This window comes from Ciconia boyciana, chromosome 2 (assembly GCF_034638445.1).
Source record: "Ciconia boyciana chromosome 2, ASM3463844v1, whole genome shotgun sequence".
In the NCBI taxonomy this organism is placed as follows: Eukaryota; Metazoa; Chordata; class Aves; order Ciconiiformes; family Ciconiidae; genus Ciconia; species Ciconia boyciana.
Genome location: NC_132935.1, coordinates 119,276,417 through 119,301,229, shown reverse-complemented (window position 1 = coordinate 119,301,229; position 24,813 = coordinate 119,276,417). Strand labels below are relative to the sequence as shown.

General features: G+C 42.7%; 1 protein-coding gene across 1 annotated transcript; it reads left to right on the top strand.

Annotated features, from left to right (window-relative positions):
- Positions 1-818: 818 nt before the first annotated feature.
- On the top strand, positions 819-24,813 carry CTNNB1 (catenin beta 1). Its single transcript, XM_072853768.1, has 16 exons — positions 819-1,068; positions 16,239-16,299; positions 16,795-17,022; positions 17,160-17,413; positions 17,502-17,740; positions 17,825-18,026; positions 18,360-18,504; positions 18,963-19,066; positions 19,155-19,493; positions 19,745-19,903; positions 20,856-20,975; positions 21,128-21,278; positions 21,370-21,491; positions 22,705-22,765; positions 23,531-23,751; positions 24,039-24,813. Exons 2-15 carry the CDS (start codon positions 16,287-16,289, stop codon positions 23,737-23,739), a joined length of 2,346 nt encoding a protein of 781 aa, XP_072709869.1. The 5' UTR covers positions 819-1,068; positions 16,239-16,286; the 3' UTR covers positions 23,740-23,751; positions 24,039-24,813.

Sequence of the window (24,813 nt, the reverse complement as noted above, 5' to 3'; positions counted from 1 at the left end):
TAACGAGATACTTTCTTTGGCAACTGCTTCCTGACAAATATTTGCGAGGGCAGAGCGGAGCGCGTTTCCGCCGACGTGAGCGGGCCCCACCGCCGCCTGCCCGGGCTCCCCCGGGCTCCCCGCCGGCCAGGCGGGCCCGGCCGGGCCGGGGCGGCAGCGCAGCTCAGCGGGCTGCCCCAGCCCAGCGCCGGGGCCGGTTTCCCTCGAGTCTACAGCCGAGGAGCCTCCCGACTCGGCGAGAAGCGTTTGGGAGGACGGAGTTTCTCTACAGTTGGTGGCGTGCGTTTAAAAAAAAAAAAAACCACACCCCCCCCCTCAAATAAAATCCCCAGGCAACGAAACTCCAAATTAAAGGGGGGCAGGGCGCGCTCGCCTTTCGCCGCCCCCCACCCCCCAACTGGGACCCCGGGCTCATCCCCTCAGCTGCACCCCCTCCCCCGCCGCCTCTACTCCACCCTCAGGCAGCAACTTCGCTCCCAGCCGGGACCTCGGGTCCTTCTTCCCCACCTCCGGAATAAGGTGTCTCCGCTGTCCTCCGCCCGCCCCTCACGCCGCCGTGCCGCTCCCCTCCACCGCCGCCTCGGCCCGGCCCGGCCCTGCCCGCCCCGCCTCCCCCTGCCGCGCCGCCACGGCCCCGCTCTCAGCCGCTTCCCTCCGCTGCTGCTCTCTGTCTCCCTCCGCCCTGGGAGCCGGGCACTATTTCTCCTCCCCCTGCCCTGTGCGCTGGGTGCCTGTGGAATGCTGCGCGCTGGGCCCGGCCGCGGCGGCAGGATACAGCCGAGCCCGGCGCTCACTATAAGAACCTCCTTGTGAGCGACGCCATTTTAAGCCTCTCGCTCGGTTCGGTGGTGGGAGCAGCAGCGGCGCTCGGGGCAGGGGGGGACTAACACCGCCGCCCCGTACGGTCGCCACCCGGGAGGGCAGCGGCGGGGGCACCGCCGTCAGCAAAGAGCCGAGCGAGGAGGAGGGGGCAAGGAAGGAAAGACGGACCGGACCGGGATCGCCCGGGCGGCAGCAGCACCAGCAGCCGGAGCCTGGGGGGACCCTGCGCTCTCGCCTCCCTGCAACGTTAGTGCCACTTTTCTCTGGCAGGAACTTGGGGCGAGCCCGGGCCGGGCCTCCCTCCCTCAGCGGCCGCCGGTGCCCCGGGGCGGGCGGGAGCGGGTGCTGCGTCCCGTGGCCGTTGGGGGGTCCAGGGTGTGCCCGGCGGCGAGGCGGGAAGGACGGGGCCGGAGCGGGGCGGGGGGCGCTGCCTGGGTGGGAGTGGGGGTGGGAGAGGAGGGGGGTCGTGTTTTGGGAGGTCCGGACAGCTGCGTGGTTGCAGGAGGCGGCAGCTGCGGCTCCCGAGGTGTCTCTTGGGAAGCTCGTCCTGGGGCGAGGGGGTGGTTGCTCGGGTCTGCGGGAGAAGGCGAGTCTCTGCCGCCCGGGTCTCCGTGGGACTCTGCTCCCGGCTGCGTTTGCAGCCGAGGCCGGAGTAGTTTCGTGGCTCCCCCCCCCCTTATTTTTTTTTAAAGGGGGGAGGTACTGACTCGCCGGTGGGCTGCAGACCACCGTTGGTGATAGGAGGGGGAAGAAAGCAGGGGACGGGTTTATTTGTACCGAATATAATTAATCACGGTCACCGCAGTCAGCGGGAGATAACTAATCTGTTGCCTTGTGGGTTTTTGGTCTTAGTTGCATGCATATTTGCTGGAGAGGTTGTGCTTCTTCTGGGTGTCACCGAAATGAAGCTCCCCGGAGCTGGGAGCAATCAAATCAAGTTTTTAACACCCACGCTACCAGAGTCTCGTAGCGAATGACTTGGGCAGCGTGGGGGCTCGTATGCTGCAAGGGGAAGCGCCTGCTGCTTTCCGTGGCCGACTGGCGGGGACGATGGCGACTCCAGCCTCCCAAACTAACGCACTTCTGAGATGTGTGAAGCAACTTGCGGTTACTCCTAGTAGGATATAGGGCACTTGTTTCTGATTTCCCGTGGAACAGGGAGCTCCAGATGTGTGTGTTTTTTCCCGAAAAGCTTAGTTCAGCTCTCTCTTGTGTGTGATCAGTTGCTCCTGGGACAGCGAGGTTTCTTAAATCTAACAAAACCTTAAATTCTTCCCTACCTAAAACTTGACTTAGGACATTGTGCCGCTTCATTTTGAATCTCTTCCCAAAAACCACTACTGAAGATTATCCCTTCTGGGAAGAAAGGGCAGGCTGTGAAGGTACTATGGGCAACTTGTGACTTTAGGAATAGCAGTGTTGATCTTAGTAATCAGCTACTTCTTCTTGATCTCTTTCTCATGGAGCAGCCATTGTTCTGACACTCTGTATATTCCAGACATCTGTGGTCCTCCCATCCCCCAAAGTATGCAAGTGGTGAATGGAAAGAGGCTGGGCTGGTATGCTGAGGTCGATGGACGGAAATCAAGGAGGGGTTTTAGTAAAACAGGATCTTTATGTGTTAAGACTATAGTAAAGGCAAAGATGAGAAAAAACTACCTGAAAGAGTATCGGGGTTTTCTTGATATTAAGTTTAGACACACCAGAGAGCAACTTACCAATTATTATTTTGCTTCTGAATGACAAAAAGGTACTACTGCAAGGCTTTAAAACAGCACCAAGGGCAAAACTTACTGGTGTTTATTGGGCCAAGTTATAATGTGAATTTCAGTAACTGACAGTCCAGGAACCTAATGTTAATCTTGCACTTTTAACAAAAAGGTGCTGACAGCTGCAGGTATGTGGCTACTGTGTTGATTGCCTAATGGCTGGTACTGTTGAAAATAAGGCTACTTAAGTGTTCAGACGAGGCTTTAAGGCTCTCCAAATTCAGCATTCGGTATGAAATCATATCAAGTGTCTTGCCGTTCTGGGGTGGTTCTAAAGAAATGTCATATTTGCTTGTCTTTTAGTTCAGATATTTTCTGTTTATGTATAAACTGATATGTGTGGGAATGTTCATGTTGGTCTGTATGGCTGATAATTTCAAAGAGTCTGGGGAGAAATAAGTAAAAAAACATGTTGATGGAAAGGACAATGCAATGCACAATAGCTTCTAAAAGCAAGGATTTTTAATACAAAGTAAAGCTTGATTGAAAAAGTCAGTTTTTCAAATGTTGTGTTACATCCTTAGTAAACCAAGCTTCCTTTTTCTTGCCTAAGCAATAAATAGGCTGGGCTTGTGGCTTGGTATATAGTCTACTATGAACACTAGCATTTTGCTATGACTATGTGGTGTGTCAGTAACTGGCTTATCAAATCTTGGCCATGAAACCTGGTTGCCCTTCAGACATACGGTTTCTTTGTGAAACAGATGTTGGTCTTTCATGACTTAACATCACCAAAAACTCAATTTTAACTCTAAAGAACACAATACTTCAGAAAGTTAATTCAGATATAAAGATAACAAGTTAGTACTAGTGGCCTTCTAGACTAATTTTGCAGTATTTTGAGGGGTAGAAAGGGAAGTAGCAAGAATGGGGCAGGAAACATGGCTGTTGTAAGCTTCAGTCTTATAAACTGAAGTCTGTGCAATCTGAAACTCCTGGATAAGGATGTTTCTGCAAAACGTTGTCTAGTAGGCAGGCTAGTGTGCAAATACAGCAGTAATCAAAATCACTCATGTTAATTCATAGTTAAAGCTGGTAACACAGGGGTTGTGGTGATCATGCAGTTGCTTGCAGCAAAACTTGTTCTGTGACTCTGGTAGACTGCATACCGTGGCAGGAAAATCAGGACTGACCTTACTTATCTTGAACATCATACTTCACAAAGCCCGATAAAACTTTGGGAAACTGTGCAGGCAGTTGGGACTTGCTCTTGGGTCCTCACAGCATGCATTTGCAAGCTCTGAGCCCCCTGCCTTGCTGGGTGACTGTGCGGTAACTTAGAAATGGCACTGCATTAACTTTGCAAAATTCTGCAAACTCCCTGGCAGTAAGTATTGAATGTGACTTTTCTTGTCTCTTTAGATAAAATCATTATCCTGGTCAGATGGGCAGGGCACTATTGCTGACTTTCTAGTTAAGCATTGGAAGACTTGCTTTGGGGGTGCTTTGATGTTATGCACCAATGAATTGTTGGCAAGTCTAACCATAAGGTGGCCTGACTGTGGTTCACTTTTAATATCCATTTCTGGCACTTGATGCCAAGTTAAAACTTGCTGTAGTCTGTGATCAGGCTTTAGCCCAAGAGGATAACGTCTTAATATGCCAGTGTTGTGTGGCCTGTGTTGCCTCTTGAGAAGAAGGGAGCCAGAAAAGTTTCTTGCACTGACAGGTAACTTCAAGTGCAAGGGAGGGAACTAATGGAAGTCTTATTCTGGCATTTCTGTCTGTATGGAACACCAAATTGATAAGGTGAGCTGGTGAAATGTGTACCTGTAGCTCAGCCTGCCCTCATGAATCTGTTAACTCTGACTTGATGTGAAAGCAAATGTGTCCTGTGCTTTTGTTGCCTTGTAAAGCAACATCTGCACCCCTACTTCACAGCTTTCATTAACAAAAAGTTCTTATGTAATGCTCCAAGTTGCTTTAGGAAACAATGTACACTGGCTGGATTAGTATTGCAGAAGTAAAGTCCTTGCTCTGTTACTTAATACTAAATCAACTCTGAAGCCTTGTTTAAGGAATAAATTAATTCCCTTAAAGGTTGAAAGAGTTAATCTAGTATTCTAGGTTGCTGCTTTTAAAAGGGTAGTATGAGCTAGCTGGATCTTACTGGAGTTGACAAATGCACAGTGTGCACTGTAATTATATTTGCTGGAACTAGCATTTCTAGGCTGACTTACTGTGCTAAATAGACTTGTATAAATTGGAGAAGTTTGCCAACTCTGCAGCAACTGTAGCAAGTAGTTCTGTATTGCCCTGGCAACGATTCAGGTGCCCTCCAGTGGTCAGAAATCTTAACATCCTAAAGGTGCTGATAAATGCTGTTGCCTTGTCAGTTTGCCTTAATTAAACGTGAGTTGAAGAAACATCTTGCAGTGTCAGACTTCATTAGCATGTTTGTTGCTTAAACAGTACTTTTTGGAGTGTTGGTATGTCTTATTGTAAATACATAGTTATTCTGACAGACAAGTGAAGGCAGCCACTTTCAGATTCGTAAGTATTTCATTAGTGTCAGTGCAATTATGACTAATCACTCTGGTTTCTTAAACCATGGAGATTAATGTTTAACATCCATGTTCGGGCTGGCTACATAGTTGCAGTTTAAGAAGAAACTAGATTATGGTAGATACTTACTGGTTCGGAAGGGAGATTGTTTGTTAAATTGTTGCTGTATTTGAGTGGAACTGAATGTTTTAAGTTCTACACAGGCAGGAAGGAAAGGTACTTCTGTAATACAGTGGCTGTCAACCTTCTTGTTGGTGATGTATGCGGTTGTGATAAATGACTGTAGAACCATTAAGTATCTTTTTGACACTCAAAACTAAGTGGGCAGGAAGCTTGAGGGCTGGCAGTGGTTTGTTGCTGAACTTTATTAATGTTAAATGAAATGTGGTATAATGTTTGTCTAAGTTCTCATAGGTTATCTCTAAATGGTCACGATGGCAGCTTTTTTGTATGTGGCTAGGTAAGACTAAAGAATGATGTTTGATCCTGGCTATTGCCATCTCTACTACAGACATCTTACTCAGTGAAAGTAGGGGCACATGGACCAAAAGCTGTAAATCAGTGCAAGTTGAGAAGGTGAGAGTACCGCTGGCAAACTAAACCTCAGAAACACTAGCTCATCCCTAACTGAGAAAGGCAGGAGTATGCATACTGTAGATACCACCTCTGATTTGTGGGACACAGTTAGGTAACTTTCTAAGCTGTGATAATAAAACTGCCCTTAATGTTTTGTCCAGTCGTGAAGATACTCTTTAACATAATGAATGTTGGATTCATTAACATAATGAATGCTGCATGAAACCCTAATGGGAAATGCTTGCTGGTGACCAAAAGATCTCAAAGTAAACCCATTGATGAACAGAATTGAACTTAGTAACTGTTTTGAGGTTACTTGCATGAGTTGGTGGTGCTTAGTTGGTCAAAACAATTAACACAGAGTAATTGGGTTGCTAATCTTGTTAAGAACTTGCATTAAGTTCATAAAATTGAAACTGTCATGCCAGTCCTTTAATACTGAGCTGCAAACTGCTGTCAAAGGATTGATAGGTGGAGAATATTACTTTTGTTCTAAAGCTGAATGTGTAACACCTGACTAGTAGTTGAAGCATTCCTCACATCTCATCTCAAATGTTAAGATTATCATCAGCTCCTCTCTTGGACAGTGAAGAAGGATACATAGGTACTTGGAGCCAATCTTGCCTACTAATAAAGTTATAGATTTTGCTAGTGTTGCAGTATACTTGCCAGTGAAAAGCCCTCTTAAACCATTACTTTCAAACACAACCTGATAATTTCTCTGTCAGCTTGAGCACTGCTGCTGCTTATAGCTCGCAGAAACAACCAGACTTTTATAGAGGACAAACAAATACTCAGTGCAGAAAGTGTAGCTCTCTTTGAGAAGATCACTTTTTTGTTTGCAGGTCTTGTTAGAAGCTGCTGGTATACTTGCCTGTGATTTTGAATATAAAGGGTTGTGTTGACAGACCTCCTGCAACTCCTGAATGTTTCTCTAGGTAAAGGGCAGAATAATTGTGCTGTGGATCTAAACACTAACTTCTCTGAAGTGACAACATCCAGTGCTGTGAGATTTCAGATACTACACTAAGTGTGCATTTAAGTAGCAAAGAGTATGGGCCTATGTGAAAAGGTGTGTGTGGTCTTTACGTTGCCTATGCCATTACATATGCCCAGCCATGTGACTCTGGCAGCCTTAGGCTCTGGCCAGTATCAAACAAAATTCTGTAGGGCACCACTGATAGTTGTAAGAAATTATGGTGGTAGGTAACTGCTACTAAGTACCTTTTGGCCTCTCTAGGTGTCCTATCAAATGTAATTTCCCACAAAATTTCTCTAAAAAGTCTGTCCTAAAAAGTAAGGTACTATGTATTAAAGGTATTAGAGAACCCTTACATGATATTGCCAGCTTCGGGGGGGAGGGAGGGGGTGGGGGCGTGTGTGCTTCCTGGCAGGCTCTAAAGTTTGAAAGTTCATCTCTTAGTATGATTGTGCAGATCAGTGCCCAGGTGAACTTTGTTACTTTTTTTAGTAACTTACCTGATGTGCTTGTTCTGAATTCTCCTCCAGGTTCTCAACTATCTATAAAATGACATCTCAAGTATTTGTTGGCTGACCGTGGCTCTCAGACCAATGTTAACTGTTGCTTTATTGAAACTTCTAATGGGTTGTTTTTAAAAGGGTACTTAAACCTTAGTACCTGTGAAGACCCTGACTAATTGCACAAGCTGTTAGTGCCTAAATACCATGTTAGTTGCTCAAAGTGCTGTGTTTCAGTGACACTCAATGCCTGCAGCTGAAAGATATTCCATCTGGCTGTGAAAGCTCACTAAGTCCATTTCTGATACATCTTGTTACCTGAACTTCTGGTCAGCAGCTGAAGTTGCTCTTCAGTGATGGATTAAAACTACCTATGTTCTGGGTGGCAATCTGTACTTAGGATGAGCAAAACAAAATGTCAATCTTATTGCACTTACATTATAGTCACAAGTGCACTTGAAACTTAATGAGTTGTCACAGTTGATCATTGGCAAGCTGGCTAGGAAGTGTGATTCTTTACTAGCCTGCTGTCCCTCTTGGGAGGAAGGGTGAGTGTCCTGTGGTATCAGAACACTCCATAGTGCTCCAGTCCTAATGGAAGTGAAGTGTGGTAGAATGGAGCCTTACAGCCGTGTTGTAAAGTTCTTGTGGCCCCTTTCCCTGCCCTCTGCCATGTGTGCCTAAGGCTGCACGGATTCAAAGATGAACCTCCTTTTCCGTCCTTGTAACCTGAGTCTTTCCTTCACTAGATATTTTTTGAGGAATAAATCTTCTTTTAATACAGCTAACCCAGTGTTTTAAGTCTAGTCAGGACTACCAGATGCCTGCACTTCAGTTCCATTAAGCAGTTGTAATCAACTTTCTTAGAGAAGTCTAGCAAGAGCAGAAATATTTGCATGCTGTTTGCTTTAGGTAATGAGCATGTGAATAGAAACTCTGCTCTGTGCTCTTAATTGCTCTTAGATTGCTGAGATGACTGAAAATAGACAGACATAACACTTTATTTTGTGATGTGGCATCAAATGAACTCTTATTAAAAAAACTTACAAAAGCTAGTGTAGGGAAGCTCTTCTGCCTTTGTTATGGAAAGGAATTTTTAGATAATTTCTAAGGCAGAAGACAAAGGCTGAAAAGCCAGAACAATTGATGTTAATGGCAAACTGGGATGCCTGAAGGAAAAAAGAAATAATGAAGTGGAAATGAAGCAGCAGAAAACAGTGGCTGCAAGCAGAGGTAACTTGTAGTGAGCATTGGCAGATCTCTGTGTGTGCTGTCAAATACCCCTCTTCCACTTTAATTCTGTGGATTATCTGAGCTAGTTTATTGCCTCTTTCAGCACTTATTAAGTATATTTAAAGCCTGGAAGCTGCAACCTGCTAACCTTTAAGAAAGGTCAGTTTAGCAGATACTATTCAGGTTTCTTAATTTCCTGATGTTTAACAGGAGAAACAGATCTTAAACTTTCAGGTCTTAAGAGATTTTAAAGAACAACTTAAGACTGTTGGGTATCCTGGGTTCAGAGTCAAACTTATTGTGATCTGATTAGCTAAATCTAAAATAGAATGTATTGCTGTTTGCAAGGCATCTTCTACCTTTCTTCAGGTGTCAGTAGAATGCATTGTCTGAAGTATTTGAGCTTGGGTAAACTTGAGCTGGATGGATTACATGGGATACTGAGTGGATAGGGTACTTCACTGGAGTGAAGTATTTGTCCTTAATGGGACATGTTATGCAAATGTTGCTTGAGGAAATGACCAGAGCAGTTTTGTCATGAGTTAAAGTTTATGAATGAGTTTGTTCTCTTGGAGTCTAGGATCAGTAAGCTGGATTTTAGTGTGGGTGTGTGCTGTGGCATGCAGGTTAACATTCCTGTCACTGTTGGTAGCTCTCAGTTTTCAGTAGAACTACTGAAATGGTTGAGGTTGCTACATCTTGGCACAACACTTAAATATAGTAATGCTGTTCTATCTCTTGCTGTGGCATTTCTTCTGAGGTGGCAGTGAAGGCTACAGATGAGTTTCTGTCATCTAACCTGAAAGTTTGAGAGCTGTGAAAACCCATGGTTGGCGTGTTTTCCTTTTAGAGTTGGGAAAATGCATGCTGTGTTTTCTCTTGCCTGTATGGTTTGACTTGTTTCCCTTTGATGTTACACTGTTGTCATGGTTTAACCCCAGCTGGCAACTAAGCACCACACAGCTGCTCGCTCACTCTCCCCCAGTGGGATGGGGGAGAGAATTGAAGGGTAAAAGTGAGAAAACTTGGGTTGAGATAAAGACAGCTTAAGTGAAGCAAAAGCCACACACGCAAGCAAAGCAAGCCAAGGAATTCATTCACTACTTCCCATTGGCAGGCAGGTGTTCAGCCATCTCCAGGAAAGCAGGGCTCCATCATGCATTAATGGCTACTTGGGAAGACAAATGCCATCACTCTGTATGTCCCCCCCTTCCTCCTGCTTCCCCAGCTTTATATGCTGAGCATGATGTCTTATGGTGTGGAATATCTCTTTGGTCAGCTGGGGTCATCTGTCCCAGCTGTGTCCCCACCCAACTTCTCATGCACCCCCAGCCTACTTGCTGGTGGGGTGGTGTGAGAAGCAGAAAAGGCCTTGACTCTGTGCAAGCACTGCTCAGCAGTAACAAAAACATCCCTGTGTTGTCAACACTGTTTCCAGCACACATCCAAAACATAGCCCCATACTAGCTACTGTGAAGGAAATTAACTTTATCCCAGCCAAATCCAGCACAACTGTATAAGTTACTTCCATTTACTTAGGATATCTTCAGATGGCCTATGACAAGATATTTTTACCCAGTATTAAATATCAGCTTGCTGAAAGCAGAAGGAAGCCTGACATTAATATGAAAAATGTGAAGTTTTATATTCTGATTCCTGGTGTAGATAAGAAGATAAACCTTAACTCTACTGCCTCCAAAAACATCCAAGTGGCCCATTGCTTTGGTTAATGTGATAACTTACAGCCCTAAACCGTTAGTTGAGAGCCAGTTTTAAATGAGTTTCACAGTAGTTTTTGTCCATCCAGGTCCTTAAACTGCTGGTGTGAGGAGGGTTTTGAAAAATTGAATTTCTTAATCCAGAAGTCACTACTGGTGAGTGACTAATTTGACAATAATCAAGGCCCTCTAATGCTTGTGTATAACTTTAACTTCAAAATAATCTCCACTCACTGCATACAGCTGTTCCTTTCAGAGCTGACAAAGTGACTGCAAATGCTGCTACTTGAGACAGAGTATGGGAATGCTGTTCAGTACTTGTTTTGTGGATATGGAATTTATTTAAGGAAAACTGTTGTATTTAATCCTGTGTGGTACCTTTGTACAATAATTAAATTTTTTAAAATGCAAGTCTTCAGAGTGAAACTCAAGCATGTTGTCTGTTCCTACTTTGAAATAAAGTATCTTCTGTTCATTGCATGGAAAAATTGTAAACCCCAACTGTCATTCCTACAGCAAGCTTCTAAAATCCCTTGAAACACACAACACTGAAACTGTACTTTCAGGACTTCTTACTAATTTTACAGAAGCATCTGATACATGAAGGGCCTCTAGAATGGAGGCATACTTTGCCCCAGAGCTCAATAGAAGCCAGATAAAAATCCTCAAAGTTAAGTTGTGTTTGGAATATCTGGGATGATATGGGAGAAGAGGACTTTATCCCTAATTGGATAAGGAATAATTAGAAGTTTAAAACAGATTTCTGGTGGTAAAAATTCTTCAACTTGTTTAACCTTTGAAGATACAAAATGAAAGCTTCCTAAATTGAGACCTGCAAGGCAAATGACAATCCTTTTAACTTCCTATGTTAATCATCTCCCTTCTTAATCCAAAACTAGAATTGTCTAACTTGGAAACTGAATGCAAATACCCTGGAACATTACTTTCTACAAGTACTATCCTTGTTTTCATCTGTGGATAGGCAATCTATAAATCTGTTCTTATAGGTCACCTGTAACTTCTCCCTCCTTCCCTCCCTCTCAAATTGTAGCTGTTGTGTTTTCTTCAGCTAGACTAAGATCTCTTGCTTTTCCTTTAAAAAAAAAAAGTTAGTAGGCAGGTATAAACTGATTATAGGCTTCCCTCTTTGAAGGAAGAAAAATAACTCTACTTCTTTTAGGCTTCCTGTTAATCAGTTTAGTGCTATTCCTAATGAATATTAAAGTGACTATCTCAGTTGGATCATGTCTTCATAAGACTAAAAGCAGTAGAAGGTAGGCTTGCCTTTTGCAAGAGTGCTTATAGCTGTTGGGTAGGTTAGACCAAAAACTGCTTAAGGAGACAGGTCAGCCACTCATGGATGAAAGCTTATATACCATGAAAGCTTCTTTGTTTCCACTGTCAGCATTGTCTTACTTAGACAGTTCCCCCTACCCTTGCTTCCTTTTCTAGAAAACAGAATAACAACTTCCAGGATAAGATCAAAGGATTTTTTAATTTAAAAATCCTTAATTGAATGTATTTCTCACATCTCCACTTGAAAACTAAGATTAATTAGGAAGCTTCTGCTACAGTAAGTTCTTACATTTCTGTTTTTGAACCATAGGAATGAGTACTGTAGTTATCTGGTGTTATTAGTTGTGGAACTTATGTTGCCTCTATTTTGGCTACTGACTTTTTGTAAAGCAGATACACAGGCAGCATCATTGGCAGGCAGCTGCCTGAAACAAGACCAGTTATAAAATTAGACCCAAGGAATGCTTCCAGTAACACCTTGGTAGTGGTTGCAATAACTTCTGAGTAGATAATCCATGTTTTTAACTGCTATAACTGTCACAAGAAGACTAAGATCTGCGTATTCTATGTAAGAAAATGTGTCACTTGGCACCAGTGGTTAATTTAAAGATGCAGTTGCTTGGCCTGTCCTAGATGAGACATAGAGAGACATATGAAAACATGGTCAGTAGACATGTTCCCTTTAAATAGATCATGGTGATGGGATATGTCAGTCTTCATTTCTCATACAGGGTTTAGTAACATGCTGCTCTCAAGCAAAAGATTTCTGGAAGACTGCAAATTTTAAGTTGGACTTGCTTTACAAAGAGGGGGGGACTGCTTATCAGATCAGTCAGGTGTAATCTGAGTCAATCTTAATGAGCAGATTCTATTAAGATTAAGGTAGTAACCTTGGAAGAAGATGGATACATTTTTATTTAATACAAGCTGCAAATATGAGCTGTTTCATAGGCTAACAAAATGGCTTAGCTGACAATGAAAATGGGTTTATCTTAGATAAACTGCAGCAGAGGTGCAAATGTACTGTAGTCTTGATAATACCAGGCAGGTAAATGTCAGGCTAATATTCACCCCCCTAGATAGGCTATTCTCCTAGTTCTTGTTCTCTGTAAGACAGAATAGAAGTAAACAATTCACTGTGCTCTGTGTCTTAATGGAGTTTAACAGCTTTAGAAAGAAAATTACCTAGGTTTTACTGAGGCTGTTCAGAATTACTGTTCAAATTTGAGAAATGCTGTAGACTTGTTGACTTCCTTGGCATGTGCTTAACTGTTCACCAAGATCAGAAGTTAATACCTAAGTTTTATTCATCATCAAAATACTCCTTCTCTTTCATTCCTTTGGAAACCAAGACATTTGAGTTGTCTTCTGTATTAACTTGAAATTAGTAGCTCATAAGCCTGCTAAGCTTGCAAAACTGTTTTTCTCAGTTATTTAGAATTCAAATGTAAGGTTGGAACTGATGGTACACAGTACAGCCTAGTGCAGTGTCTTGCCTTGCTCTTCATATGAGGGATTTAATACATATTTTAAAAAGCATCCTCCATTTAAACCCGAAGATGATCATGCTTGCTACCCAAGTGGATAGTGTCATGGGGGAGGAGGAGGAGGTTTTTAAGAAGTTAACAGTCCCATAGCTCCTGGTAGTACATCTGTATGAACTTCTGTATAACATGACATTTATAAAAATTTAGACTTTAATTCCTTTAAAAATAGTGAGGCTTACAGAAGCTTGCTGTTATGCTAAAGTTTGTAAAGTACACTGAGTACTTCTGCCTCTTCCTGATGGTTAAGATCTGTATTACTGACCTTGACAATGTAGTGTCGCTAGTCATATGTCCTCCAATAAATTTGAATAAGGGCCCGATTTAAAGGAGCTGGTATATGGTTCATGGTTGAAGACTACAAGCTTAATTATCCTGGCAGGGTGGGGTTTTTTGTTTCCACTCCCCCACCCTGCGTGTATTGATCCAGTTTCTGTCAGGAAAGGTAACAGCACAAAAACTTGTACCTAGTTTGAGGTTGTTGCTCGCTTTGAAGTGTAGCAGTTAACCTTGTCATGACAAGGACAAGCACAGGAAGACAAGTCAGCAGCTTGTCTGGACTCAGTTTACCCTCTTGTAAAATGAGAAGAGAATGGGAAGGCATGGGAGAACGTTCAGTTAGGGAAACCCTAAAACCAAACTGAACGTACCTCTTTTCCCTGGCTACCTTCAGTCTGCAGTTAACTCTTGGGATTAAAACCAATTTCCCATCTAAATAAAAAATGCTGCCTGGAATTGCTGGGGGGGTTACAGGTTTATGAAATGCAAATTAGGATGTTAGAAACTTTCAGGTGCTGCTAGCAGGCTGATCTAAGGTCAGCATTTCAAAGACTGAATATCTGACTGATAACGCAGTTCTGAACGTTTAATTCAGTATTCTTCATTGGTAACTCGTGTATGTTCTTCAGCTTTATGTTGAAATAGTGTTGCAGTGCAGGGGCTAGTCTGGTCTGTTGGATTGTACCAAATGATACAGCTACTCTTCTGATCTCTTCAGGCTGTTGAAACTGAAACAACCTTTTCAGAGTGCAGTTGCTGTCAGCCAGCTGCCTTCATTTGTGCAGAATTCAACAGTGGAAGGAAATCATATACGTTGTTCCTAAGCCCCTCATTGCATATTTGAATCTGAGGTGGTAGGAAATATCTCAGTGTAGTCACCGCTCTTGACTGGTTCATCTACCAGTATGTTAACTTCAAAACTAGTTTGATAATTTTTATTACCAGTCTCCTGATAGGAGAGGACAAGAAAAGTTACAATAAAAATAGATCTTCTTTTGTGCTAAGCATATTGCAAATTGCATATAGCAGCTAGATCTTGCCCAGTTTTCTATGGGAAATGTCACATCTGACTTACAGTGAGGACTAGGGGGAGCAAAGATACAAATTTTGCTTTTAGTGCTATTCCACTTCTTTCTGTTTGGAAGGTGTTAGTAGGGCTGACAAAGTAATGCATAAGACCTGTAGGGAGCTATCAAACTTTTGTATAGACACTACTTCCAACTTAGCTACTCAGGAGAATTTTTTTTGTATTAAAGGTGAACTGACAGCATGACTTAGTTTTTGCTTCCCCTTACCACTGCTACTCCCAAAGTCCTAAAAGCATGTTGGAAGAATCTAGTGTTCAAGGGACTGGGAAAAAAAATGGTTGTATTGTCAGTGCATCCTCCATGCAGATTGTGAGGAGTAGACTCTGCGTTGGCCAGTCTCTCCCAGTCTGTGGAGAAGGACCAGCTTAGGGACCTAAGCATTTCCAACGGCATAGCAGGGTACTTTATGTTATGTTTTAAATCAGCTCAATGCTGCTTATCTGCTGCAGATGCAGATCTACTGTCCATTTTAAAAAGAGCCAGGAAGGGGTTGCTGCCAAAAGTGGGAGTGCAGAGTCAGGACTAATAGCACTGGCCATTTGTACAGCAAAGTAACGAGTTTGCTCAGGAGCTGCTTGAGTATCCTGCAGCTGGCTCAGAGGCAGTGAAAGATAAGCTTGCCTCAGAGTTGCCTAACCTATTCAGTGAGACTCTTAAACTGCAGGCCTGTCTTCTGTTTAATTATGATTTTCTAAAAGCTACTCCTGAAGGAAACTCTTAAACTGGGAAATCTGTCTCTACACAAATACAGCGTCAAATGGACTTTGTTCTCCTGACACAGTACTGCAAACCTGTCCTTTAAAGAGATTAGTGGCTTGCCTTTACTTCATTGTCTGGGAATGTTTTGATCAGCATAGCTCTAACACCTAAAGGCACATTGAAAGCTGATTGCTGGAAGAGATGGTTTTGCTCACTGCAGTAGTTACCACTACAAATGTTTCTGCTTGGCTAGCTCCCAGAATAGGCTGTCACCAGCTCTGTGTCTGTGCTGAAAACAGTGTTGGACTGTGGGGGGAAGGGGAGCAAATGAAATAAAAGTATGACAGCTTTGAGCAACCCGTTGTGAAGCTGTAGCCTCGAATTTCTCTTTCTGGGTTAGTGAAGAGGCAGCTACAGATTTATGGTACGACTACTTCTGTACTACTTGGTGATAGCAAATGGAGGTGCATACTGAAGACTTTGATAGGGCATTTGATCGTATTTCAGCCTTCTGCCCCCAATTATCTTGGCTTCCTGCAAAAAAAAAAAAAGTGAGTTTGGTGACTTAATGTGTGCAACTAAAGGAGAGCATTTGTTTATAAGGCTGGTTGAATTTTCAGTTTAACTTTAAGGAAGAGCATTTTGTGTAGCAAGACACCTTTCTTGTGGTACAGGAAACGAGTAAAGGAGGCGGTTCAATTATGACTCTTTAGGTAGGCTTTGTACCACTAAAATAATAGCAGCTTGCCTTAAATGGTCATTTCAGCTTTCCTTGCGAAAATCCATGTTGTAGCCCTGTATCAAATGGTTTTGCTAGTATCTTAAGAGTAGCTGTCTTCAAGAGAAATGAGGAAGTCTGACATTTAGCCCTTGTCTTTGCGGCATGTCCAAGCTGTGGAATTGAATGTCTGGACTTCATCTTATGCAAGGATAGAGAAGTAAAAAATGGCTCTATCCTGGTCAGTCTTCAATTCTTTTTCTCTTGCAGCTTTAAGAGGAGAAGATATCTTTCTTACATACAGTCTGCCAGAAAAAGTCTGGGTGATACATCTTATTCTTTTGCTTCTCTGTCCATGGGGGTTTGCTAATTAGCATTTGAATACACTCACTGTAGTAATGAAGTGGCAAGATGTGTGAAGTCTTAGTTTGCAATTCTAGTGTTCTAATATGAAATCCTGTCTTACTAGCTCTGATCAGTGTTTAATAAGTTCTAACGTTGCCCTTTTTTAGGGTCTCTGAAAGGTAGCAGGAAAGACTTCTGGGAGCACAACAAGGAACATGGCAACCCAAGGTATATAATGCATCACAATTTCTATTATTAGAATCTAGCAGTTCTAATAAAGAGCAGTTAAATTGGCTCCTTACTCACCTTTTTTAACTGTTTAAAGTAACTTGGATTGAATAATGTCTGCTTTACTACAGTAATTAATACCTTACCACGGGAACTCAAACCTGCAAACAAGTTTGTCATCGTAAGCATTTTGGGTCCCTTAAGTACAGTCAAGTATCTAATCATAGTACGTGGAAAAGGGAACCTTAAAGCAGTAGAGTAAGACAGTCACAATAGCAGTGATTGCTCTGCCTGTTAGTCAGGTTTATAAGATGTCTGCACTGGTTCGACGTAAAGCCTCAGTTTAAAACTGCTGTCTCACTTGCAGTGCTACCTCTGCTGGGTTGAGGTAGTTGTTTATAGCAGTTTATTTTCATTTAAAATCTGTGTCATCTCTTGGATTAATACGTGCTGGAGTAATTGAACTAAACTTCATTGTTCAACGATTTCTTACAGCTGACTTGATGGAGTTGGATATGGCAATGGAGCCAGACAGAAAAGCAGCAGTCAGTCATTGGCAGCAACAATCGTATCTGGACTCTGGTATCCATTCCGGTGCCACCACAACTGCTCCCTCCTTGAGTGGCAAGGGAAATCCTGAAGAGGAAGATGTGGACACAACACAAGTCCTGTACGAGTGGGAGCAGGGATTCTCTCAGTCCTTCACCCAGGAGCAAGTTGCTGGTAAGGCCTTTTCTATTACACTGATTTGCTTAGGCACACAGCTTAACAATACAGACACCTAAATACCGAATTATTACTAATCTAGGAGATGAGCTTTTTATTCCTAGTTTGAGGTAATGACTTACCTTGTTTTTCAGATATTGATGGCCAGTATGCAATGACTAGAGCTCAGAGAGTACGTGCAGCTATGTTCCCTGAAACACTGGATGAAGGAATGCAAATCCCATCCACGCAATTTGATGCTGCTCATCCAACTAATGTGCAGCGCCTGGCTGAGCCGTCCCAGATGTTAAAACATGCTGTTGTTAATTTGATAAACTACCAAGACGATGCCGAACTTGCAACTCGTGCAATCCCAGAACTGACCAAACTGTTGAATGATGAGGACCAGGTAAGCATTTCTTTGTCTCAGTGTCGCTTGCTTGTGGGGCTTCTTCAACGACCTTAAAACTAAAAGCTTTCTTCAAATATTTCTGTAGGTGGTGGTGAACAAGGCTGCAGTTATGGTTCATCAGTTATCCAAAAAGGAAGCATCTCGCCATGCTATTATGAGATCTCCTCAAATGGTATCTGCTATTGTACGTACCATGCAAAATACAAACGATGTGGAAACAGCCCGTTGTACTGCAGGCACACTACACAATCTCTCACATCACCGTGAAGGCTTGTTGGCAATCTTCAAATCAGGAGGCATCCCTGCTTTGGTTAAAATGCTTGGGTATGTGGACTACTAAGATGGTACTTGTGTTTTTTAGTTGGTACTGGTAGGTGCAGGTACTCCGGAGGTTTTTTCCTTCTGTAGGTCTCCAGTGGACTCTGTGCTGTTCTATGCCATTACAACTCTTCACAATCTCCTGTTACATCAGGAAGGAGCCAAAATGGCTGTCCGTCTAGCTGGGGGGCTGCAGAAAATGGTTGCCTTGCTCAACAAGACAAACGTCAAATTCCTGGCCATCACAACGGACTGCCTTCAGATTTTAGCGTATGGCAATCAAGAAAGTAAGGTAAGTGCCTCTGCTATTGAAGCACTTAAAAGGAGTAAGCTTGCTATGAATGGCCTAACAGTTCCTGTGTACTGGCCTCCTTATTCTGAATCTTCAGCCATGTTGGGCTTTTGCCATTTGGTCCTGACTTTGCAAGAGGTGAGGGACGGAGGAATTATTTTGCGGAAATGCAGTAGTGCTTAGAGTGAGACTGCAAAACTTACGGACCTGACCAGCAGACGTGAACAGTTTTTTAGAGATCTGTAACCTATGATGGGTGTAAGCCAGCAACAATTACTACCTACTGACATGCACAGAAAGTGACAGATAAATGTTATTTTTGCTGTCTTTCAGCTGATTATTCTGGCAAGTGGTGGACCCCAGGCTCTAGTAAATATAATGAGGACCTATACTTACGAGAAACTATTGTGGACCACAAGTAGGGTGCTGAAGGTGTTGTCAGTCTGCTCCAGCAATAAACCTGCTATTGTTGAAGCTGGTAAGTACCTTGTACCCATGAGAACTTAAAAAGCTATACGGTACTGCAGGATCAGTACATTTCACGCAAGAACAGAAGCTGCCAGCATCAAAAATTGAACTTGGATTGGTCCTTCAGTCCATAACTAGTTTTGGAAGCCTTTAGTATACAGAAGTATAAAAGGCAGTCTGTTTTAAATAAGTCTACTATGTTGTTAGCTGGATGGCTTTAGTGGCTGAGCATTGTCAGAATGGTCCCCTTAGAATATGCATACATTTAAAAAGTCCAGTGTCACAAAAAGAATCTCTGGGTTTTCTTTTATGTGATGAAGGGTTAGGGTCTAGCCATGCTATGATACTAATGCCAAGAAAGATTCAGAAGCTTGTGAGATATGCACTCAGACTTTAAAGAAGAAAAGGACCTGACTGTTCACAAGATGAGCATCTGAGTAATGGTGTCAAATCTGCACCATCTTCTAGGTGGGATGCAAGCTTTGGGACTCCATCTCACAGATCCAAGCCAGCGTCTTGTCCAGAACTGTCTCTGGACTCTGAGAAATCTGTCAGATGCTGCAACAAAGCAGGTAAATGGCTTTTCTAAGACATCAGGATCAAAAGCCAACATAGTGGAATTGGAGAGAGACTAAATTTTTCTTCCCTCTTTTTTTGCAGGAGGGAATGGAAGGCCTTCTAGGAACTCTTGTTCAGCTTTTAGGATCAGATGACATTAATGTTGTGACTTGTGCTGCTGGCATCCTTTCTAACCTTACCTGCAACAATTACAAGAACAAGATGATGGTGTGCCAGGTTGGTGGCATTGAGGCTCTTGTGCGCACAGTTCTTCGGGCTGGAGACAGGGAAGACATCACAGAACCTGCTATTTGTGCGCTCCGTCACCTCACCAGCAGACATCAAGAAGCTGAGATGGCTCAAAATGCAGTACGTCTCCATTATGGACTCCCAGTGGTGGTTAAACTGTTGCACCCGCCATCACACTGGCCTTTGATCAAGGTAAATAATAATTAAGCTTTCAGCCTGAAAACTGGTGCTTTTTTAAGGTAACCTCAACTATGAAAAATACTTTGTTTCCAAGGTGTTGGGGAATGTAATTTGTCTGATGGGAAAGTTGCTTCAATTGAGCAACTTAAGAGTTGTCTTTTAGAGACTTAAGCATTTGGGATCAACTGATTAAAAAAAGAAATCAGTAACAGCAAGCACACCCATCATGCTCTTTTATTCCCCACCCCCTTTCTTAACTGCAGGCTACTGTTGGTTTGATCCGCAATCTTGCTCTCTGTCCTGCAAACCACGCCCCGCTCCGTGAACAAGGTGCTATTCCAAGGCTAGTTCAGTTGCTGGTTAGAGCACATCAAGATACCCAGCGACGTACTTCTATGGGTGGAACACAACAGCAGTTTGTGGTAAGTGGTCACCAGTAACTGAAGTTACGTGTAAAACTCTTCATTTGTCAGTGTGCCTCAGCCATGTGTTGTTTGGTCTAAACAGCTGTTGTCTTATCATTTGCTCTAATTCATGTTGTTCTCTTGGTGTGCTGATAGTTCTGTCTTGGCAGACCTGAAGTTTTTCTTAGATAAACAAGAACATCAAAACCTTGGTTCTTATTTTATGAAGAACCTCTTGAGCATTTAATTCTGAATGCTATAGATCACAGAGATACTGGTTTTGCCTGCTCTGGCACGGGAAGTAAGTTTTCTACCAGGAAACTAATCCTTGTTGGAACTATGGGTTTAAGAATGCTATCACAGTTTATTGCGTATTTTCAAGGGTGCTTAGAGCTGTAAAAGTACTGAGAAGTTGTACAGCCTCCATACCTGTTACCTGTTTAGTACCAGGGTAGTGTGGCAAGATCAGTCTTGATTTTTTTGCCCCATTAAACACATTAACAAAGGGGAAGTTGCCTTAGCATGGGCAAATGGAAGCAGTACCTACTAGTACAGGAGTGTAGTTAATACTTGCAGAGGCAGGAGGGGGCCTCTTCGTTACTGATAACCACTGTTTCAAACTTAGTGAACTGCCAAGCTAATGCAGTTTGGGGAAAAGAAGCCAGTGTTGTCAGACATGAAGTTTATAATGAACTGAAATAAAAATGAGAACACTGGGAGGAGTTCCACTGAGATGCTTCAATTAGTCAATTTAGTTCGATAAACTGGGCCGAGTCCTAGCAGGACTGTTAAGTTTGAAGGCCAGCAGTAGACAGTGGATATGAGCCCTGTTGGGGGAAGGGGGTGTGCGCAGGGGACAAGTCTGGTTGATTTGTTGACAGGGTGATCAGCTTTTTGGCAGTCATTTTAGAAGATAGCACGCAATATCTCAACTTAAAAAAAAAAAAATGCCTTTTCTTTCCCTAACTAGGAGGGTGTGCGTATGGAAGAAATTGTCGAGGGCTGCACTGGAGCCCTGCATATTCTTGCACGTGATGTTCACAATCGAATCGTAATCAGGGGTCTAAATACCATTCCACTATTTGTGCAGGTAAGCAAGAGCTCAAGAAAATGCTATAGTACATATTAGGAAAACTAGTAAAATGGCTCTTACACTTCCTTGGTAGAACTGCTAAGTCAGATTGTGCTGAAGAGCTCATTTCAAGTAGAAGAGCTAAAGAAACCCTTGTGTTTTGGTTGCAGTTGTTGTACTCTCCCATTGAGAACATCCAGAGAGTAGCTGCAGGTGTACTTTGTGAACTGGCTCAAGACAAGGAAGCAGCTGAAGCAATTGAAGCTGAAGGTGCAACTGCCCCTTTAACAGAACTGCTTCATTCTAGGAATGAGGGTGTTGGTAAGTGAAGTTAAAAGATAGGTTTCATACTTGTGTTAGAAAAGTTGCTAGAAGACTTGACCTCTACTAAAATCACTCTTCCTTTCAATAGCAACATACGCAGCTGCAGTGCTGTTCAGAATGTCTGAGGACAAACCACAAGACTATAAGAAGCGACTTTCGGTTGAGTTGACAAGCTCTCTGTTCCGGACTGAGCCAATGGCTTGGAACGAGGTGAGTTGCGTCTTTGTTTTAATGGTTTCTTGAGGACACCTTGCTTCCAAGTCCTCGCTCCTTCCAGTAGTGAAGTGTAGATGCCACCAGTGATACAGGTCCAGCTTTACACATGGCTGTACCTCCTTTACTCTCTCTACGTGTGCAGGTTCAGTGAACCTGTGGCAAGCAGCCTTAGAGCTGCTTCTTCCCTTGCAGACAGGAAGACTCCATTCTCTACTGCTGCTAAAGTTTATAATTCTCATTATGTTTCATTAGTGTGCAAAGCTGTATAGAAGAACTTTGTACATTTCTGTGCTGCTTGTCAGAACCTAATGAACTCTGAATGCAAAAATTGAGGCATGAGTGATATGAGGGAAGCGTAAACAGGAAACATATCCTGTGAGGCTTCTATCATGCAAACGATGTAGGACTAGTAATCTTGGGGTGGGGATGCAACTTGTGTTCTCCCTTAGAATTGAGCTCTCAGACTTGAATATGTTTGCAGGCTGATTATTACACATTGCCTTTTTTTCATGCTTAAAGGGCTCCATGGTAAATTGAGACTGAAAACAAACTGTGTGCATGGGGTAGAGGAGAGGTTTCACTAAGTCTCTGTCTTCCCCCAGATTCTTAAGATTCAGGAGCCTAGCTTGTCTTACCTTGTATGTATTTACTAAATAAAGGACAGTAGTCCTTGATTTATACTATTTCAGTGCTTACTTTCCTGTTGTCCTAAAATCTATATCTACCACAGTAATGTGAAAAAAAAAAAAAAAGCTAAAATAGAATATCTCTTTGAGATTGGAGTTATGCAGTTATACTACGGACAGGCAATTACTTCTGTAATTGGACAAACTGGGGGAGATCCCTTCAGAACTCTTAAACATGCTATTGCTGGCTCAGGAATCTGATCAGCTGACTTGCAGGAGTTGGGCAGGTGTACCTGAGGAGTGTTCCTTGACCTGCCCCATCTTTTTCGTTCCCAAACAGAACCCTCCTTCCAGTGATCTATGGATTCCTATACCTAAATCTGGCTGTTATATATTGGATGCAGATGCTTGGATAAAAAGGCATTTCATGTTTGCAGAAGTTCATGCTGCAGTGCTCACTGCAGAAGAGTTACTAAAAAGGGATCTGGGGCAAGCTTCAAAACTTTTTAAACTCAGAATTGCTAGCGCTGACCCAAAGACCTGACATTAAAACTGTTTTGTAACTTTTTGTGTACATCTAGACAGCAGATCTCGGACTTGATATTGGTGCCCAGGGAGAACCTCTTGGATACCGCCCAGATGGTATGTCTCCCCTGTTCCCCTTGACTAAACTTAAGTTGGATGAAGTCAAGTCATAGATTTTAAAGGTGTTAAAGGAGAACTGCAAATGAGTGAAGAGTGAGTTACTCTTCAGCAAGGTATTGCAAACTGACAGGCAGATGGGGAACTGCCAGTTCAAATAACCAGTTTCTGCAACACCACTGGCAGCACTGAAATGGGAGCTGTGTGAATGTGCAAAACTGGTGTCTCTTGTCTGAATCTTGTGGGAGAATCTCCCGCTGAGCTGTTGTTTCCAGAAATCTTTTAAATTCTTTACAAATGGACTTGACAATTCCAATCGTGCAGTTTTTCTTTAAAACAAAAGCTGGTATTGAATGTGTTAGTCTGTAAGTGTCTATAGAACTTGAATGCAAGCCTATCCCTAAGGATTCTAAGCTATTTTTGACTAGTCTTTCAGAAGCAAGTCTACAGTCTTGGAGCCTGGTTTTGCTGCAGTATTGTTGAATTTTAGTACTGTTGATTGTGCAGACTAATGGCTTGGCTGGAATCTGCTCATGCTTCTGACTGCAGTGTGCTTTGTCTGCAGAATCGTAGGCTGGAAGGCTGTTTTGAACAATGGAATAGCCATTAAGGGCAGGCAACAGATCGTTTTGAACTTGGCTGAACTAGAAAAAAAATTAGATGGCTACAAAGATCTTCTCACACACTGATACTTGCAGCTTCTGATGCATCTAACATCTGTTAACATTATGCTTTTTTTCCCTCTGCCACCTTTAACTTTCTTAGATCCTAGCTACCGTTCTTTCCACTCTGGCGGATACGGTCAGGATGCCTTGGGTATGGACCCTATGATGGAACATGAAATGGGTGGCCACCACCCTGGTGCTGACTACCCAGTTGATGGTCTGCCAGATCTTGGCCATGCCCAGGACCTTATGGATGGGCTGCCTCCAGGTGACAGTAATCAGTTGGCCTGGTTCGATACTGACCTGTAAATCATCCTTTAGGTAAGAAGCTCCAACCTTGAATTTAAAAACAAAACAAAAAGAGAAAAACAGATGACTGGACTGAGGACTTGGTTGGCAGGGAGGGATTGGCTCAATTGGGTCCCAGTGTGCCAGCATAGTGAATAAATGCTCTGGAAACACATGATCAGTACACTCCAAACTGACTTCTGCCGGGAAGTGTGGAAGTAATTAACTGTAATGTCTTGTGCACTGGCTTCACGCAGTCTTAATATGTGAGAAGAGCCCTTTGCTCAGGAACACTGACACCTGTTTTTTTCTCTTTGCAGCTGTATCATCTGAATGAACTTGCATTGATTGGCCTGTAGAGTTGCTGAGAGGGCTCGAGGGGTGGGCTAGTATCTCAGAAAGTGCCTGACACACTAACCAAGCTGAGTTTCCTATGGGAACAATTGAAGTAAACTTTTTGTTCTGGTCCTTTTTGGTCGAGGAGTAATAATACAAATGGATTTTGGGAGTGATTCAAGAAACGAAGAATGCACAAGAATGAATTGCAAGATGGAATTTATCAAACCCTAGCCTTGCTTGTTAAAAATTTATTATTTTTTTTAAATCTCTGTAATGGTACTGACCTTGCTTGCTTTGGAAGTAGCCTTTCTTTTCGCAGTAATTGTTGTTAGTTTTTTTTAAAGTCTCTTGTAGTATTAAGTTATAGTGAATATGCTACAGCAGTTTCTAATTTTTAAGGATTGAGTAAAGGTGTAGAACACTAATTCATAATCGCTCTAACTGTATTCTGAATAAAGTGTAACATTGTGTAGCCTTTTTGTATAAAAAAACTAGACAAATAGAAATGGTCCAATTAGTTTCCTTTTTAATATGCTTAAAATAAGCAGGTGGATCTATTTCATGTTTCTGATCAAAAACTTTATCTGGGATATGTCTGGGTAGGGGCCAGTAAGAACTGTTTATTTAGAACCTTGTATTGGACAGTTTACCAGTTGCCTTTTATCCCAAAGTTATTGTAGCCTGCTGTGATTCAGATGCTTCATGAGAAAAATGCAGTTATAAAATGGTTCAAAATTAAAGTAAACTTTTAATTCA